Here is a 19,221-nt window from a genome sequence, read left to right as displayed (position 1 = left end):
GTCTATTGCTACCGTGTTTTCCAGAAAATAAGACCTAGCTGGACAATCAGCTCTAATGCATCTTTTGGAGCAAAAATTAATATAAGACCCAGTATTATTATATTATATTATATTATATTATATTATATTATATTATATTATATTATATTATATTATATTATATTATTATACCTGGTCTTACATAAGACCCGGTCTTATAGTAAAATAAGACCGGGTCTTATATTAATTTTTGCTCCAAAAGACGCATTAGAGCTGATTGTCCGGCTAGGTCTTATTTTGGGGGAAACACGGTAGTTCATTGCATAGTATCTAGCATAAAACGTATCATCAATAAATATTTGTTAAGCAAATGTGTACGTGTATGTGAGAGGGAGCACATCAGGCAATCTTTCCTTATCAAGAACATCTCATTTCTACTTGAGATAAAATCATGGGCTAGTCCAACCCAAACAGAATTTCTCATGTATGGAATTCTATGACCCTTCATTCATCAAAACAGCATATAAATATTACTTTGAAGTTAATAAATAATCAAGAGTCACAGTACAAATGGTATTTATTTATTTTTTAATATGCCCAGATGAATCATATTTCAGTTATAAGTCAAAAAAGTGATTGGCTTCTGAGCAATTAATGTAATTGCTATCTATTCTAGATAGCCCACATCCCAGAGTACGTTATGTCTAATCCCCATTTCCAAATTTCAAATGGAGTCTTTCCCAAAGAGGGCTTGGGAAAAAATTTTATATTGAATGAGATTACTTTGGATATTTAGTAAGAAAAACAAGATATGGGTAAAACATAGTCCTTTTTAATGTTTGTTTTTCAAAAAAACACAGGAAAGCTGATATTAAAATAAGACTAAATTTACTATTTTTATCTCCAGATAACAGAAGCACCATGGCAAAATGGAAATAAATAAAAAAAGAAAGAAAAAGAAAAAAACCAATATTACAACCCAATGTGGATTTTTCTAATAAGTGGAAAGATTCAAAGCTGGAATGGGCTTCCTATTCTAGTGTGCCACTTCACACCAGTGTTCAGGAGAAAGTTTACTTCCCAACTGGCAGTTCCCTAAGGCATTTATATATTAAATTCTTCAATGCCTGAATATGTCTAATATCTACTTATCCTGACAACTTAATAAATAAAAGCAAAATCAGCCGTGCTATGTTTCCAGTCATATTTGTCTTTTCCATAAGAATATCCCTTCTACATCCATCCACAACATTTGTGGACTATTCATATTCCTAGACAGACTGATAAGACTCTTTAAATGAAGGCAGGGTGAGAAAAGAGAAGACACGGGATTTTTTTCTGCCATTTGGAGCATTGCAGAATGTGTGGCCAAGGTTCTGGTCACGTGGGTTGGTATCTGCACGTCTACCCGTTGCCCAAGTGGATCGTCCACAATCAAGAGGAAATTGTAAACTCGCGCATGTGATGTGTGTAGATTCAGACACGTGTTCATACATGCTATGACGAGTCATAGTCACAATCTCTCCGCACCTTTTACCTGGAACATGTCATTCAGATAAAATAGCCACAAAAATATGTACTTCCTGTGAGACATTAAACAATTATTGTAAACTCCGACCCACACACTGTAAAAAGCATCTTCTGCAGGAAGTCTTCCTGGTTGCGTTATCAAGGCAGTAAGAAGAAAAGGTGATTAAATCACGGGGGAGCTCCCTAACCCATAATACTTAGTTAGAAACCAGAGCGAATGAAGAGAATTACACCTCTTCTGGGAATTATAAATGTAGAAATCAGGCTGTACTCATTGTATATTCTTTTGGGAAACAACAGTCTCTTCGTTGAATTGCACAGTGGAAAGCAATTTTAGATGCTTACAATGGGAGGTGTTTATTTGGGGGACAGGGAGAAGTAGAGGAGAGAAACTATATATATATATATATAAAAAGAGCCATTTCAGACTTTAAAATAACTTAAAAAGTATCTAACCTACTAATTCGTTTGCAAACTTTCTAGGGTCATTTTGAAATAATAGAGATAAAGCAACAAGCATAATGCCTGGTATTAAGGAGGTCCTTTAAAATGATTATTACAAAATAAACTTTAATAAAAAAAAGATGCACGCAGTCAAGTAATTTTAAAACTTGAGAATCTATACTATTATTAAAGAGCTCTTCAAATATGCCATGCTTTCTCTTACTAATATACTCCGGTATTTACAACCTTTACATTCAATACAACATCACTTTGAATTCTGATCCCTCCTAAGTCCATTTAGTATTTTTATTTTTATTTTTTTGGGTAGAAATAAAGAGCAACTAATCATCCTGTTGACTCAATAATCACTTACATCTTTCAAGAGAATTATATAATAGTTTCTACTTTATCTGTATTTACCTGACCTGTGCAAGATAAAAACTAAAATTATATTTTAAAAAAGGGTCATTTTTACTAAGAATCCCATTTCCGCACACTATAACTCCATCTTGTGAAAATGGAACCAGATGTGGATCTAACAAGGAGGCAATTCAAGTACAGACAGAAATGATGACCCCATCAATGCAAGCTACGTCACACTGAAATAAATTTCGCATGTTTAAAATTGAATGAGACACTGCTAAAATCATTTGTTAAATATATGCTTTTCTCCTTTTTGATAACAGTAAAAACTAACATTTATTTAGTATCTATTATTGAGATATTATTGACATATAATGTTATATTAATTGCGGGTATATAACATAATGATTTGATATTTGCATATATTGCAAAATGATCACCATAGTTAAGTCTAGTTAACATAGATGATTCTTTAATAAAATAAAACTAGCATTTACTACCAGGAATCATCTAATCCATCAACCAAGAATTGAGAATAATTGTGCCCCCCAAAATATCCGAGACAGTATTAAAAGATATGAAAGATTAAAAAGATTTCCCCTACAGTCATGTCCATTGTATCTCAGAGTTCTCCTCCTTACACTTAATGATGATCTCTCTTTCCTTAATTTAAGGTCCCTTTTCCTTAGGTGGACATTAGAAATTCTGAAAGAGCTGTGTAATCAGATTTCCTAGAGCACTACCACCAAACCAAAATGCTCTTGTACTCCAAAGGGAATCTCTCAGACTCTCTACTTCTTCTCCTTTTTAAGCTTCATTTACTTTTATTACACCTGTCTGAGCACTTCTCAGGTTTTCTGTATTTCCCAAAAGTGCATTATCTATTCATCCAAAAATGACTCAAGTGCCTGGGTGTGTGTCAGGTGCGTATGCAACGGTAAACAAACTGAAGGTGTTCTACTCCCTGAAGGAATTTAGCTCAAGTAGAGGACCCTAAAGGCACGAGTGCATTCTAAAATGCCCTATAATTTAAAACTCACAAGTTGCACAAGTGTCAGAAAAGACCCACTTAAGTTTCCATTGCTAGTATCTCCAAATAAAAATACAGTCTCTCTTTAAGCCAGGAATTGTTTGACCTGTGTTTGAATTCTGCTCTGCATTCGTCTGATGGCATTCACATCTTAGCCAAAGATCTCCTAAATTTCTCACAAAATTACACCATTCTCTTGTTTTCCCTCCAAACCCTGCTTTATCTCATTCACTGAGGTAAATTGTAGTTTTTGTCTTCACACATACTAGTTTTCCAATGAAATTATCCTAACACTATCATAACATCCTGAATTCACATTTTTTTAAGCTTTGCCACTGTGTCTTCTCTGGAACTACCTCATTCATTTTCAAGTGGCAATCATGAATAAGTAATAATCAAAGAAAGCAACCAGCCAAAATTAGATACCACAGAAGCCATAAGAGTTGGCTATTTTTAAACAATACCACTAACTTCTAAGTAAAGATGGCAAATTAAAACACTGTAGTGGAAACCTACGGTTACCTTCCTCCAAGTATTGTCCAAAACAAATTTCATCCAGAAAATAAAGAAGTATAATATGTCTCTGTCCTACTTCAAAACCTTAACATTTTCATGGTTCTCTTGAAGTGGACTACTTTGTCTACACGAAACAAACTAAATTCTGAAAATACTATAGCTCTCCATTTTAAAAGAGGATACTGTAACCCAAAGCCACATTTGATATATTCAGTAATGGGTGACTAAAGCATTTTTTAACTGTTTTGAAACAAATGATTACTAAATTTATAGGCCCTGCCTATATGTAAGTTGATTTTGGTCAGTGAGTTCAAATAAATAAGTAAGTTTAATAGTCATTTGTCGGTTTCCTGAAGCATATGACAAGTAGTTAAATATGGCCAGTTACAATTATGAGATTATCTATCTAATATTTATTTAGTGCTTACTGGGCACTGTTCTTAAACTTTCCATGTAGTAACTCATGTGGCCATAATCACAAAGGTTATATATATATATATAAAAATATATATATTATATATTTATATATATAATATATAAATATATATTATTTATATATACATATACATATATATGTATGTATATGTATGTGTGTATATATATATATTGTATGTGTGTATATATATATATATATATATATATTGCTTTCTAAACTTATGACGCCAACAAATACAACCTAACTCGATTTTATACATGCTAGCTGGAAAGTAAAAACGGTGAAGCCAGCCCTAAAATTGCTATTCTCCTCAAAAAAAAAACAAAAAAAAAACGGTATAAAATTGGGTTGAGTAATAAATCATAGTCTCAGGAAGAGCTGGATCCACTGTAAGTTTCTGCTTTCCAACTTCAGCTGAGCCCTACTGCCACTAAGAAAATCGTTCCATTCACTCTTAGTGACATATTAGCACTGTTGCTACACTTATTTTCTCAAGTCACCCATTACTCACTCCTCAGACTCACCGCTTTCCACAGAAATAGTCTGCTAAAGCTGCGTCAACTTTTTTGTTTTCAATATGAAACATTCCCTGTATTGTTTTACCCACTAACTTTTTGCTTACTAACATGTCTGAGGAAAAAGCCCAATGCTGTTTACTCTAAATTCCCCATTACTTGGACCAAAACCTTTCATGAATCATGGTTGTCAGTAAGATAACATCCAAATTCCAACATGTTGAATTGGAGCTCTGCTATGGTCTGATCGCAATGTACCTGTTCTTCCTTCAGGCATGAATGCTCTGCTCCTGTCGCACTGGTCTAGACACTGTTTCCTGAACACACTACCCCGTCTAGTCCCATGACTGTAAGCAAAGGCCCAGGATGTTCTCTTCACCCGAATGGCCTTCCAACCCCGTTAGTGATCCAACCACAGCCTTCCTTTAAGGCTGAGCCTAAGCCATTGCTATTCATTGTAACCCACAATGGTCCTCTGCCCGCATCCTCTTTGGCCTCTCTGCCCTCATCTCTTACCATTCTCCTTACAATTCTTTATGTTCCGCCCATACACTACTCTTTACTGCTACTAAACATGCCAGGCACACTTTTCCTTCAGGACCTGTCTAACCTTCTGCCCTCAGACATCATTAGAAATGGTCTTCTTAGCCATAGCTTTTAAACTGAACTTGCAGCCCCCTTCACACACACATACTCGTATATATACCCTCCTCTCTTCCTTCCCTGGTTTATTTAGCACGTATCGCTATTACTATCTAACACAAGTATTTTTTACTTATTTATCTTGCTTCTTGTCTATCTTACTAAGCAGAACAAAAGTTCCATGAAGGCAGGAATTCTGGTTTGTTTGTCCATAGCTCAATAGGCAGTGCCTACAGACTGTCTGCTACACAGTAGGTACTCAATAGTTATTTATGAGATGAATGAATGAATAAATGAATGCATAATTCCTCTTTATAACTCTCATTGCACATATTATTTACACTATTTATTTGGCATTTAAAATTATAATGTGTAAATACTGAACTCTAGTTAATAGGCTGAAGTGTTTAGGGGTGAAGCATACTGTTGTCTGCAATTTGTTTTTAAATGCATCCCAAAAGTAAGATGGTTTGATGGATGGATGGATAGATAGAGAAATATGTGGCAAAGCAAATATGGTACAATGTTAACTGTAGAATCTAGGTAGCAGTTATATGGATATTCAATGCACACATTTTTCAGCATATTATATGCTCAAACATCGTTATAATTAAATTTGGTGGAAATATAAATGTTTTAGACTCCCTTTCCTGACTATATAAACTTTAGTTGTCCACCAACTGTTCTCTATTGCATCCCTCTATTTCATTTTCTCCATAGTATTTAACACTGGCTGATGTGTTGGTTATCCTTTTGCTTTCTGTTGCCTATTTGTCTTCTCCATTAAAAAGTAAGCTCCCAGAGAATGAAGATATCTATCATGTCCCCAGCTACTTGCCCATCACCTAGAAAACTGTTTGGGAAAATTACAAGTGTTTAATGCTAATTCCTAAGTAAGTAAATCAACGAATAGATGTCCCATGATACTGCTCATTATACTGGGGGTGCCAAAAAATATACATATGCATGACTTGTATTCATCTTTTGTTATCAGTATATACTAAGTATTACAATTTTAATATTTTTTTCCCTTTCTTAAAATGTGTATACATTGTTTTGGCAACTTCTGTATTAACTATCTGTTTATATATGTCTACTCCTTACCAAACAGATAATTAATTCCTTGAAAATGAAACTTTTTGTAGCTTCCATAATATTTAGCCAAGTTTTAGTCGCACAACAAAAGCTCAAATTCTCATATTAAAAAATAATCCATTGACAGGTCAGTATTTTAAAATTATATAATATTTTTATTCCTGCATCATGATGAATTTGTTTCCATATCTATAAAATGGGAAGAATTGAACACTTTGGAGTGAAAATGTTTAAATGAAAAGTAAGGTAGTCTTCCTAGGTCACAGAATTGTATAAATGAGAAAGGATCTTACAAACATGTCAAGGGAAGAATTCTACAAATTCATTGTAGAATTGTGAAAAATAAGACTCAGAGAGAAAGAATAACTCAGACATCCCAGAGGGAAGCTAATGACAGAGACAAAATGAGAGTCTTGGTCTCCTAGTGTCCAGTTCCTACCCCGAATGGGCAGAGCAGGCCCTTGGGCATCTGGGAATCTCCATTTGGAGGCTCTTATTCTTCTAGGAACTGGTTCCTGCCACAGAAATCACTCTGCGCTGACCCAGTAGTAACATGTGGATGACAAAATTTTGAAGGAATTTTTGCTAATAATGTCTTGGTTTGAAGCATGTGTTCTCCCTTTGCCAAATCCAAGTGCTTTTTACTAGCCCAGATTGTCATAACCATCAACAACTGTTTAAAAATCTCTTCTCCCCTTCTCCCCCACGATACCCTCACAACCTGTTCTCTCTTCCATCCTCTGTGACCATTGTAGAAAGAAGCCATCCTCCTCTGAAAGATGGCGATTCAGAGATGAGGAGAGGCTGGATGGCTTGCATAGGGCACAACACATGATCTGGGGAAGGATGGGGCTTTCCAACCAGCCATCACACATTCAGCTTTCTCCCCACTACCATCACAGGACATGACCTCAAAGAACTGCCATTCAGATGAAAACTGCAAAGGGCTCTTGAGAGCTGAAGAGGAATGGGAAAAAAAAGCTGGCTTACTGTTTTCTCAGGCACACTAAGGAAAATAATTACGTAAGCTACTTTAAATTCAGCAATGTAGAAAGCCTGGGGTTACACACCTAACCATAGGAAATGACAGGAGAGGAAATTCATGTTTTCTTACAATCTCTTCTCTTACAATCGGTCTTTGTCTCATAGACTGAAGGGCAGCAAAAAACATTATTCTTTGGAAAGGCTAATCCCTGTTTATTAAGCCCTCAACAAATGTTTATTGAAAACTGATCCTAGCAACACGTCATAAATAAGATCTGTGAATGGTAGGCTTTGACCACCTCTAAACTATCCCACTACTCAGGACATGTACCTGCCAAGCCCTGCAACTCAGCACGCCCCAACTTGCTTTTTTCTTTCAAGGCTCCATGCTGTTGCAGTGTCTTCTGCCTAGAATGCTCATAACTGCTTCTCTGCCTGCTGAAGTTCTACTCTTTTCTCAAGGTATAATAACGGCAACAATAAAAACAACATTTATACAGTGTTTAATATCTACCAGGAACTGTTGTAAGCACTGCACATATGTATGCATACATCTATGTGTATACAATAGTCATATATATTTCTATAATCATTATCACTGGGTATTTAATATAAAATAAATGGCATACTTAATAAATATATAACTAAGTAACATATAATCTACATTTTATGTAATAAATTGTATGAAATTATAACTAAATATGTATTCTTTAAATATATTTGTAGATATTACACACTACAAGGTGTGAACAAAACATACAGTGAATGCTGCTGCCAAGTGCTAGCCAACGGAAAGGTGATGTTAATTGTGTTTTTTGACCTTGATGGAATTGTGTGAGCTGAGTTGGTACCTGTGGAACACTATGGCAAATTCTGAATATGATAAGGGCTTACGAGAGTGTTTAAGAAATGATGTGCATAGAAAACTGCGTGAGAAATGGGTAAATGGTTTCAGCCTCCTTCCCACAGGCTTAATTTATTACTAAACATGTAATTTTGGAATAGTTTGGATATCCTAACAGTTTGAGTTCATTCACATATTCTCTCTCCCTGTACCATTTTTCTCAGATTTTATATCTCCCTTTATCCTCCCAAATATTTGGCAGGGGGGTTCAGAGCCATAACTTAATCCCAGTGTTAGGATTTGGAAGAGCAAAAGAGATTAATGCCTCTGCTGTATTTGGTGTAATACTTCAACCATAGTTTGTAGATATCAGAATAATAAAAGATTAGGGCAAGAAGTAAAAGGGAAAACAAAATTTTCTCTTTAAAGAACAAAATTCTCATAAATAAAAGCATAAATACATAAAAAAATAAAATTTCCAAGTGTCAAATTCAATTTTCCAGAATAAATAGATTTTGCATAATATAAAGTTGAAAAAAAATCTGTTGTATTACTTACTTGGTTGAAGATAAAAGGAACCTCTTTCTTCTCTCCCACTTTCATAGAAGATATGGGAAATGTTGCTGTCCCCAGAGTTTCATCCATAACGTAATTGGCATCCATCAATGTGATCTACAGAAAGTATAAATTTTCCCTTGGGTCTTTGTAAATTATATCTAAAATCTCCACCACATTTTCAAAATTCAAGTTCTCAAATGATATGTGACGGTCATTTGAGACCCTCAATATTCAATCAATCAAAATACTTTGTTTTTTCTTTCTGAATGCTATATTTCCAACTAAAATAATAGTTAATTTTTTCATTTTCCTAATTGACCTACTCATTATTATGTGTTCAAAAACGGACATTTGAACACACAATGCAATATGTAGATGATGTATTAGAGAATTGTATACTTGAAACCTGTATAATTTTACTAACCAATATCACCCCCAATGAATTTAATAAAAAAATAATAATATATGGAAGTTTAGCCCCTCTCAAGGGAAATGCTATTTTGGAATATGTGAAAGAAGTTAATATAGAACATCCATGCAACTCTTTTGGCAAAGATTAACTTTAACCTATTTTAAAGACAATTGAAAACATTTTTATTCTGTTGTACTTGAATCCTCCTTTTTATAACAGAAAATATGTTTTCTCCAAAGCCTATGGAGAGGATAAAAGAGTCTTCCCAGCCCTACCTAAGTCCTGCATTGACCACTGGACACCCACATAATTTGATGTGCACCATCTAAAAGCTGGTCTACTCTGCTGCCCGGCTGAGTCCACTACTGAGGAGAAGGAAGGAGGTACGGGGACAAACTGAAGCATCAACCTCAAATGATGACCATCCAACAGTCCCCAGATGATTCACTTACCTCCAAAACATTTTCCTGATTGGGATCCAAAATAAATTCAAAGGTCTCATTCCACACTGGGTTGATGTCATTATTGAAGTGTCTTGTTCTCTTCCTGCTGTCAGGGGTTGAGGAGATGAAGAGCTCCACGTAGGGGTCTGGAGTGTCAACTATAGACATTAAACACAAGTGGGAAGGAGGCAAATGTGATTCATAGTTCCAATTTGTTTTTATTAGCATGTGTTGTCGGATTATTTTCCATGAATCTGCAGTAACGTATTCAAAATATCTGAGACAAGATGATATACGTATAATAGAAGACCATGGTAGGTTATATACTTTTTATATATTATGTCCCTGATCTTAATACGAGTCTTAATATGAGAGGGAATCATTTAGTAGGTGATTTATTCAGAATCCTCTGTCCACCATGTTCACTGAAGTGAACACCTCAGTCCAATTACTAAACAATGATAGCAATTTCACCCAGCTAATTGCAGCATAACCCTCACCCCAGGTCTATGATGGTGACAATATTATGGGTTCAGAACCATGATGCTTGTTCACATTACAAAAATGATCTAATTACTTTATTTGCAAGAAAAAAAATAATGAAAGTTGGTGTGAGATACACATTGTTTGCAGTTATAAATATTGTTTGCTGCCTTGTGTGGTAGTACAGGTTGTGCACTGAACAACTCTAAGAGGTTGCATTTACATTAGTAGTCAACATCTATTTCTGCATTTATTATGGTGGTATTCAATCAAATGGAAGTGGGTGTCTCAAGGAAGTGACAGCTTTTCTAGAAAGGTCTACTTGAGTCAGGGTATGATATGTATGCCATTTTGAATAAAAAGAAACAACTGCAAATAAAGGAACTACTTAAATTTCCTCCCTCTATATATACACTTAACAAGAAGGCAACTGACCCTAAGCAGCGAAATATTTATCACTCTCTCTTTCGTGGTTCCACAGAATCCTTCATCATCTTATATCATAGTGCACAGTGTATTTTATGGATGAAATTATAATCGATTTGCCTTTTCCCACAAGACTGTCAACAATTGAGGGCAGGGTACCAAGTCTTGCTTATTTTTATATCTTCATAACCTAGAAACTATCACAATATTTAAGGTCTCCTAACTTAAGGACTCAACTTTTCCCTTTAATACATCCTTTCCCAGGTGGCCATTATAATTCATAACCACAAAACCCAATAATTGAATAATGACTGCTAAGACCTCTGTTAAGCACTTTACACAAATTAGTCTCATTTAAATCTCACTAGAGCACTACAGGTGTTGAGGCAACAGAAACTGAGAGATGCTAAGCAATCTGTCCAATGTCACACAGCTAGTAAGTATCAGAGCAAGATCTGACTGCAATAATCATTCTTTTAATGACATCATGCTCCAAAGTGCTAAAGATGAGATCATGAGTTATGGATTGCTATGGAAAGGGGATCTGGACTTAGAGTTTTGGAGAAGAAGAGAAAGGGAGGTAGGGGACAGGAGTAGGGAGAGAGAATGAGAGAGAGAGAGAAAGTGGGGCAGAGGTCCACACAAAAAGATACAAATATTGAAAACAAAAGAAAAGCAAAAATAATAATTCTGAAACGATTCTTTTCCCAAAAGTTTAAAATAAATATATGTTGTCCTTTAACTATAGTTATGGTTATCAAATAATGTAATCAATCAAGGCCCTTCACATAATTTTTAAACACTGCTTAGTTCTTATATGTGTTCATCAGATTTTTTTTTTTTTTTAAGTGTGCTTGTTCACTGTTAAATGGGAAGATCTAAAAATGAGGTATAAGCATTTGGGAATGTATTTAATTTTCTCCCTTGGAGCTTATGCATCATTGGTCAAGGAAAGCTGAGTCTCAAAAGTGTGAGTGTAACGTAAACGCCTAGGTGATGGTTAGCACAGACCTCTGGCTCTCATCCCCTAAGACCCCAAAATCAGTAGATCTGTAGTGTGCCTAGGACTCTGCCTTTTAAAACAAATATTCTAGCTGACATTGATTTAGGCCATCTTCTGTTCACACTTTTGATATCCTATTTGGGAGAAAGGAAATAGTTTTGCAATTGTATGTATTTTTATTGAGATATAATTGACATATAAGATTGTGGAAGTGTAAGGTATACAATGCGTTGGTTGTATATATTTATATATTGCAATTTCAAACTTAGTGATTAGATAGTAGTATCCCTTACCTGTAGTTTTACTTTCTACAATTTCAGTTACCTATGGTCAACTGTGGTCCAAAAATTGTAAATGGAAAATTCCAGAAATAAACAACTCATAAGTTTTAAATCGCGCACCTTTCTGAGTAGCGTAATGAAATCTCACAGTGTCCCACTCCATCACGCGCAGGATGTAAATCACTTTTTTGTCCAGCATCTCCACAACGTAGATGCTGCCTGCCCATGAGTCACATAGCAGCCATCTTGGTTATCAGACTGATTGTAATGGTATTGCCGTGCTTGAGTTCAAGGAACCCTAATTTTACTTAATAATGGCCCCAATGTTGCAAGAGTAGTGATGGTGGCAATTCGGATATGCCAAGAGATGCCCTAAAGTGCTTCCTTTAAATAAAAAGCTGTGTATGTATAGGAAAAAACAGAATATATAGGGTTGAGTACAATCCATGGTTTCAGGCATCCACTGGGGGTCTTGGAACATATCTCCCTTAGACAAAGGAGGACTCCTGGATCTCTCAACAGGACAATGAAAGAAATTAGGAAACAAAAAGACTGGGTGGGAAGGACGGCAAGGGTAATCAACCAAAGAAGAGACGAAAATGCAATAAGAGGACTCTACCCACTTCCTCAACCAAAAGAGATGATTGTTCCTTCCCCTTAACCATGTTTCTGTCATGCTGCCAATGTTCAGGGTCGCAAACCAAAACTAAAACTACATGTTTAGAATAGCAGGTTGTAGAAGATTATAAAGAAAAATATTTTTCCTCTTTTTGAGTAGAAATCAGTATGTAATTTTAAGAATATTCAATTGGCACTTCACCTTAAATGTATAAAAAATGTAGCCCATGATTCTTTCTCATGGGGTTAAAGCTCCATATGTTTTCCCCAAAATGTTAGAGAAAACAAAACCAAGAAAAAAAATTAGAAAACAGAAAGTGTGTGGGAAGGGGCGGCATAAAGATGGTAAACATCATTCATTCATTCAACAAATATTTGAGTGCCTGTTATACACTAGGCACTGCCCATCAAGAAGCAGTTTGGCTTTGAGACGGAGCCAAACACAAAACTGTAGATTTGAGTTATGGATGAGTCAAATGCTAATAGCCTAATTTTAGAGACAAGGGGTAAATGAGAGACACGCAGATACACACACTAAGCCAGTGACTCAGTCACCCAGATTATTAAACACAAATACAGTCAAACTGTAGGTGGGGGGATCGCCTTTAGATGCTTTATCTTCATTTGAATCATGCAAGAAGTGGAGAGATTTTCTTGGGCCAAACGAAACAGAAAGCAAAAAGTGAAGTTCCATTGGAGGAACCAGAAAAGAAAAGAAAGCACAAATTGAAGTGTCACAAGTCAATCAGGGATATAACTATCTTCTCAGCCAACTTGGACTCTCATTAGGTCACATGCTTTAACAAATTATAACTCTGACAAAATGATCCAGAAAATACCATACAACGAGATGCCAACACTACATTTCTAGGTCAGAACATCAACAGACCTTTTTTTTTTTTTTTTTAATTGAAATCCATTTCAAAGCTGTCACTCTGGATTCTTATCACTTTTACTTTGAAATAAAGTCAATATTCTAAAATTTTTGTCAAGAGTGATAGTTTTTCTAGTTTTCTCCTCTTGCTTCATTAGCAAGAGAATTCAATGTCAAGATGTCAAAGGATGTTGGGCAGTGGAAAACCACTGACAGTGGCAAACTTTGATATTGCAATTCTGCATCATTGCTAATCTTTGAACTCTAAGAAACATCTGTAGCTGTGACAGACAGTGCGGGATGAAAAGAAGTTTTAAGAGGCTAGTTTAAAGTTGCATTACGATCATTGCACATCTCAGCTCACTTTCTTTACATAATCTGTAATCTTCATTGGCATGGTAACACATGAAAGCTTTGAAAAGGGAAAGCAGTCCATTTGGACAGCAAAATTTAGCCCAATGCTTTAGAGAAGTCCCTAGAAATCAAGTGAGAGAAAAAAAGGTCAAATGTAGGAAAATAAATGATTTGGTTTTCCTCCTGTGTACTTATGGCTTTGTGAATTAATGCCTCTGGGTAATTGGGTGTTGATTAGCTTGAGCCAAAGGTGGTAAAGCAAAGATGAAATGTATGAGCAAAGACTTTCTTACATCTCATCCTTTTACCTAAATCTTAACAAAACAAAAAATGTCGGGGGTGTGGGATACAGATTTTTGTTGCTCCCATAAAGATGACATGAAGCTACACGCACCAGAAATAGCTTCAGAATGCCAGGATTGTAAACTGGCTCATCAACTTCGGTAGTTTAAGGAGTGTCTGCCTAAATTGATAACAGGTCCATCTGTCATTTTGACTTTGAGCAATATGTTATATGATTAGGACCTGAGGGTAGCTTCTAAACTCCAGCTTCTATTTTACATATTCACCAGTTGCTTTCTCATATCCACTTCACTCTGTAGCAACTTAAACCCTTTTCTTCAAATAAAGATGACCCGCAACCTGTTACAAGTCTTGCGACAAGCAGCAAAAAAATCCCAAAAGTAAAAATCCCCCCAAATTCACAGTCAAAATATCAGATTCTGAATAGCTATGATCGACTGATGGTGAACTTAAGGCAGTGCTTTTCAAAATGTAGTTCACTAAAATATCTTCACAGAATTAGCTGAGGTGTTAAAAATGTAGACACCTTGCAGCTTCAGTCAGAGGCTTCAGCATGGGTTTGGAAATGCATTTTTAACAACTCGATCAGGTGATTCTCACGCACACAAGTGTGAAAAATGGGATTTAAAGTATAGAATTAGATTCGATGAAAGAACAATGGTATAATAACACCCACAGAAAAACAGAACCATTTTGATATTGAAAAGTCAACATGCTTACTGGTCTTCTGTCATGGAGTTATTCTGCTCGTAGATTTTTACTAAGCACAATCCAGTAATTCATTTCTGCTTCTCTCTAACCATTAGGTACATTTTCAAGTAGCCACATGAAAACAAGTCCAAAAATAAAGTTCATGTGGGTGTGTTAGTTGGCAGTCTGTTTAAGGAGATGGGCTGATATTCAAGCGTTCTGCTTTAGTTACCGTCAAAGCAGGAAAGCCACAGTAAGACCAAAACTTAAAGAATCATTTTTTGAAAGAAATGCCTCTGAATACTATTCTCAAATGTGGTCACTCCTTTGAAATATTTATGATTTAGTGATAATGGTAATTACATGGAGAACTTAAAGCTTTTAAACGTAAGAGTTTTTATGATTGCCAATCTTTGCACCATTCCTGTACGATGCTGGCTGAATTGTTGGTATACATCCTAGGAAAGTGATGGTTAGCCCTACTATAAATGTATGGCTTTCAAGAATAGTTTAGTTCTTTCTTTTTTGTAAAATTTTTCTTGAAAGGTAAGATACATGCAGAGAAGTTGGAAGACTGTAACTCCAGTTTTTTAAAAATGTTCATAAACTGAACTCACCCAGGATACCACCACCCAGGTCAAGATACAGAATATTACCAGCAACTCAGAAGCCTCTGTCACCTGCCTCCAGAAGGGTGACCACTACCCTTCCATCACCATAGACTATTTTTATCTGTTTCTTATCTTTATATAAATAGAATCAATACATACTCCTGGGTCTGGCTTCTTTTGCTCATAATTAAATTTGTGAGATTCATCCACATTAACATGTGTAGAATAAAATATTCACTATTATTGATGTAAACTGCTCCATGTGTGTATATTCCATACAATGTTTGTCCATTCCACGACTAATACACATTTGGATTGTTTCCAGTTTGGGCCATTATCAATGGTGCTGCTATGAACCTTCTTACACGTGGCTTTTGGTGCACACATATGTATGTCTCTGTTGTGAAATTCCTAAGAATGGGATTACTTGGACATGGGATTGTTATGCCATCGTACACCCTGAGGTTAATAGTCACAGGGCAGCACATCTTTCCCAACATGTAATATTGTCAGTCTTGTAATTTTAAACATCTGATCACTGTGTAATTTAATTCACACATCCTGATGGCTATATAAGGTTCAGTACTTCATGTATTTTTAATGGTCAGTTGGACATTCCCTTGAGTGAAAGCCATATTCAAGTCTTTTGTCCTTTTTTTCCCTATTGGTTGTCTTTTTTATATTGATGTATAGAGTACTTTACATATCCTGGATATGAGTCCTTTGACAGACACACTTATATTGCAAATATATTTTCCCAATCTGGGATTTATCTTTTTACTACTTTAATGATGTCTTTTGATAAAAAGAAAGGCCTAACTTTAATATAGTCCAATGTATCCATTTGCTTCCCTATGATCCATGCTTTTTGTCATTTGTTTAAGAAAATTTTAGCTTATCAGATAGTTTTTATTGATATCTTCAAAAATCTCATTTGCTTTACCTTTTCCCTTTAGATCTAAATCCCATATTGAATTAATTTCTGTGTATATAGTATGAGGTTGGTGTTAAACTTCTTTTTTTTTCCATATGTATGACCAATAGACTCCAGCATTACTGGAAATACTGCTTTTAACCCTGGCATTGAAATATAAACTTTGCATTAATCAAGTGGTCATATAAATGCAAGTTATTTCTGGACCTTCCATTTAGTCTACTAGTCCATTAGTCTATTAATTAAGCTTGCACCAATACCACACTGTTTTAATTATCATAGTTTTATGATAAATCTTGATACCAGGTAGTGTAAGTCCTCTAACTTTGTTCACCTGCTGCAGGATTATTTTAGCAGTTATTTATTTTAGCACTTCAAAGCCGAGTTTTGTTAAGGAATCCAACTCTCGGTTTTTTGCTTTTCTAAATGTGGTCCCCCCCCCTCCCTGCCCACCCCCCGATGCTTTTAGGATGTTTTTTGTCTTTAGTTTTCAGCAGTTGTACCACAACGTGTATAAGGTAAGTATTCTTTATGTTTTTCCTTGGGTTCATAGCACATCTATGTATATAGTTGAATATATTTTATCAGTTACAAAAAATTCTCAGCCTTTATATCTTCAAATATTATTTTTCTTTTTTTCCCCCAATGTTTTCTTTCCTTCCTTCCTTCCTTCCTTCCATCATACCCTGGATATTCCTTATGCTTTTATTCTACACTTTATTTTCATTTGGTTCTCTGTGATTCAGTCTGGGTATTTTCTACAGTTCTATCCAGTTCACTAATTCCCTCTTTATACCTGTGTTCAAACTACAGTAAAGCCATCTGCTGAGTTTTAAATTTCATTTACTGTGTTTTTAGTTCTAAATTTTCTGTTTGATTCTTTTCTATACATCTGGTTCCCTGGTAAAAATCCTCCATCTTGCCATCTAGTTCTTGAACATATCGATCTTAGTTATTTCAAAGTCCATATTCAACAGCTGTGGATCTATTTATTTTTTTCAGATCTTGGTTTTTGGTATACTTGGCAATTCTGGATGGAATGCCAGACTTCTTTTTATGAAAACCTGTGGGAAAGCTACATCTACTCAATAGAAGACCTGTCTTATTTTCTGGCAGGCAGTTGAGAGAAGGATGGATCGCCTCAATTGAATCAGAAATTTAACTCACTAAAGTCTTTGTAAGTTTCAGTCTATCTCTCATTCACTCCTGTTCGAAGCTTCACAATTGAGATTTCAGGGTGCTTATTAGGACTGTTTCATTTGGCAGTTCTGATATCCACTTTTTAAATTTTTCTATTTTTTATTTTTTGTCTTAGTACTATGAGACTGCCAATATCTCTGCTTTGTTTCTCAGGTATTTTGTGTTTGCTTCTTAGCCTATTGCTCTGCACAGATTAAAAATTTGGCTTCACATGGTGAAGGCACTTACCTTCAGGCTTCTCCAAGCTTCCCTTACTCTTAGGGACCTTGCCCCTCAAATTCTAACTGACTTGGTCCTGAAACCCAGTTTTTATGTCCCCAGCTCCTCTGAGGTTGCCAAAATGTTCTGCCTTTTCACTGCTTGGCTACTTCCCACATTCCTCTCACCTCCCAAACCTACCTAAATTCGCCAGCGCATAGAGCGGGGACCGGCCTGCAAAATATTGGGCTTACTTGAATGGCATCTCTCCTCCCTGAGATCTTGCTCCCTCAAATCCCAGTTGACTTAGTAGCTTTTCAATCCTTCAGACATTTCTAAAAATTAATTTAATCTGTGTTTTCTAAATCACTCCTTGGGGAAATGAATACTCTGCGATTAGTTACTTCAGCATAGTCCAATGACCATTTAGTTATTAACTTGCTCAAATACATATTAGTCCCTATTCTTTTTTATTTCACTCTTCACATGGCTGCTCTAACATTTTCTGCTTTTCTCAAGTCCCCCATCTTAATCGCTATTCCTCATCTGAGGACACAACTCACCCCCACTTCACTGGGAGAACGGAAGGAGAGGATTGGACGTACTCTTTCAATTTCCTTTCCATATACCTTACAACTTGAAAAATATATTTATAATTTAAACATTTATTTATTCATACTTAACTTCTTCCCTCACATCTTAGAAGAAAAAGTATTCATCCATATGTTCTTCTCTGAACTCTACTCTGAGATCTTCAATCTTCTCTTGAATGACTTAAAAAATGTCTCATTTATGTACCTAGTAAATACCTTGAAAATACCTCACTCTCAATATGTACAAATTTATTTTCTTTCCATCTTCCTCTCCCTAAATGCACAACAATAGAAAAGGGAAGCAAAATAAACCAAAAACCTGAAGTAAAAACTCAGACATTTTTCCTGACAGGAAAGTTCCTGTTTTACTTAATGGGACCATCATTTCTGGCTGTCAGAGCTAGAAACATGAGAGTCATTCTCTTTTCCTCATAGCTCCAATAGTCAATCTGTCTCCAAGTTTTGCCTATTTTACCTCTCACATGCCTCTCACATCTGGCTCCTCAATTCCTTTCAAATTACCATTGTCCCAGTTCAACTAAGTATCACCTCTCACCTGGACTATTAACCTGATCTCATAGTTGCTTCTTTTCTTACAGTCAAGCCACTTTCCATTTTGCCAGCACAATAGTCTTTGTCAAACACATTTTTGGCCTTCAGTGCCTTTGAAGAGCACGCCTAAACATGGTGAGAAAGGCCTACAGGAGCTCCCACCACTGGACCCTGGGTTTTCTTCCGGTCAGTGATCCTCCCCCATGATGCACTAGAACATCACTCTCACTCAACATTTAGGCCATGAAGCATCTCGGAAATCCACACATTTCAAACATTCCACAAAGTTACACTCAAGGCAGAAGCATTT

At 35.7% G+C, this 19,221-nt stretch overlaps 1 protein-coding gene across 1 annotated transcript in view; it reads right to left on the bottom strand.

Moving 5' to 3' along the window:
- The window catches only part of PLA2G4A (phospholipase A2 group IVA), a 137,429-nt gene that overhangs the window by 68,746 nt on the left and 49,462 nt on the right, over window positions 1-19,221 (bottom strand). The window contains exons 4-5 of the mRNA XM_019738116.3: window positions 9,801-9,949; window positions 8,937-9,050 (exon numbers count right to left, since the gene is read on the bottom strand). Coding sequence (XP_019593675.3) covers window positions 8,937-9,050; window positions 9,801-9,949 — 263 coding nt within the window. The remainder of the gene's footprint in view (window positions 1-8,936; window positions 9,051-9,800; window positions 9,950-19,221) is intronic.

Source organism: Rhinolophus sinicus, chromosome 11, assembly GCF_057876585.1.
Source record: "Rhinolophus sinicus isolate RSI-liver-muscle chromosome 11, RSI-T2T, whole genome shotgun sequence".
Lineage (NCBI taxonomy): Eukaryota > Metazoa > Chordata > Mammalia > Chiroptera > Rhinolophidae > Rhinolophus > Rhinolophus sinicus.
The sequence above is the reverse complement of the archived record's forward strand: the minus strand, read 5'-3'. Positions and strand labels throughout refer to the sequence as shown.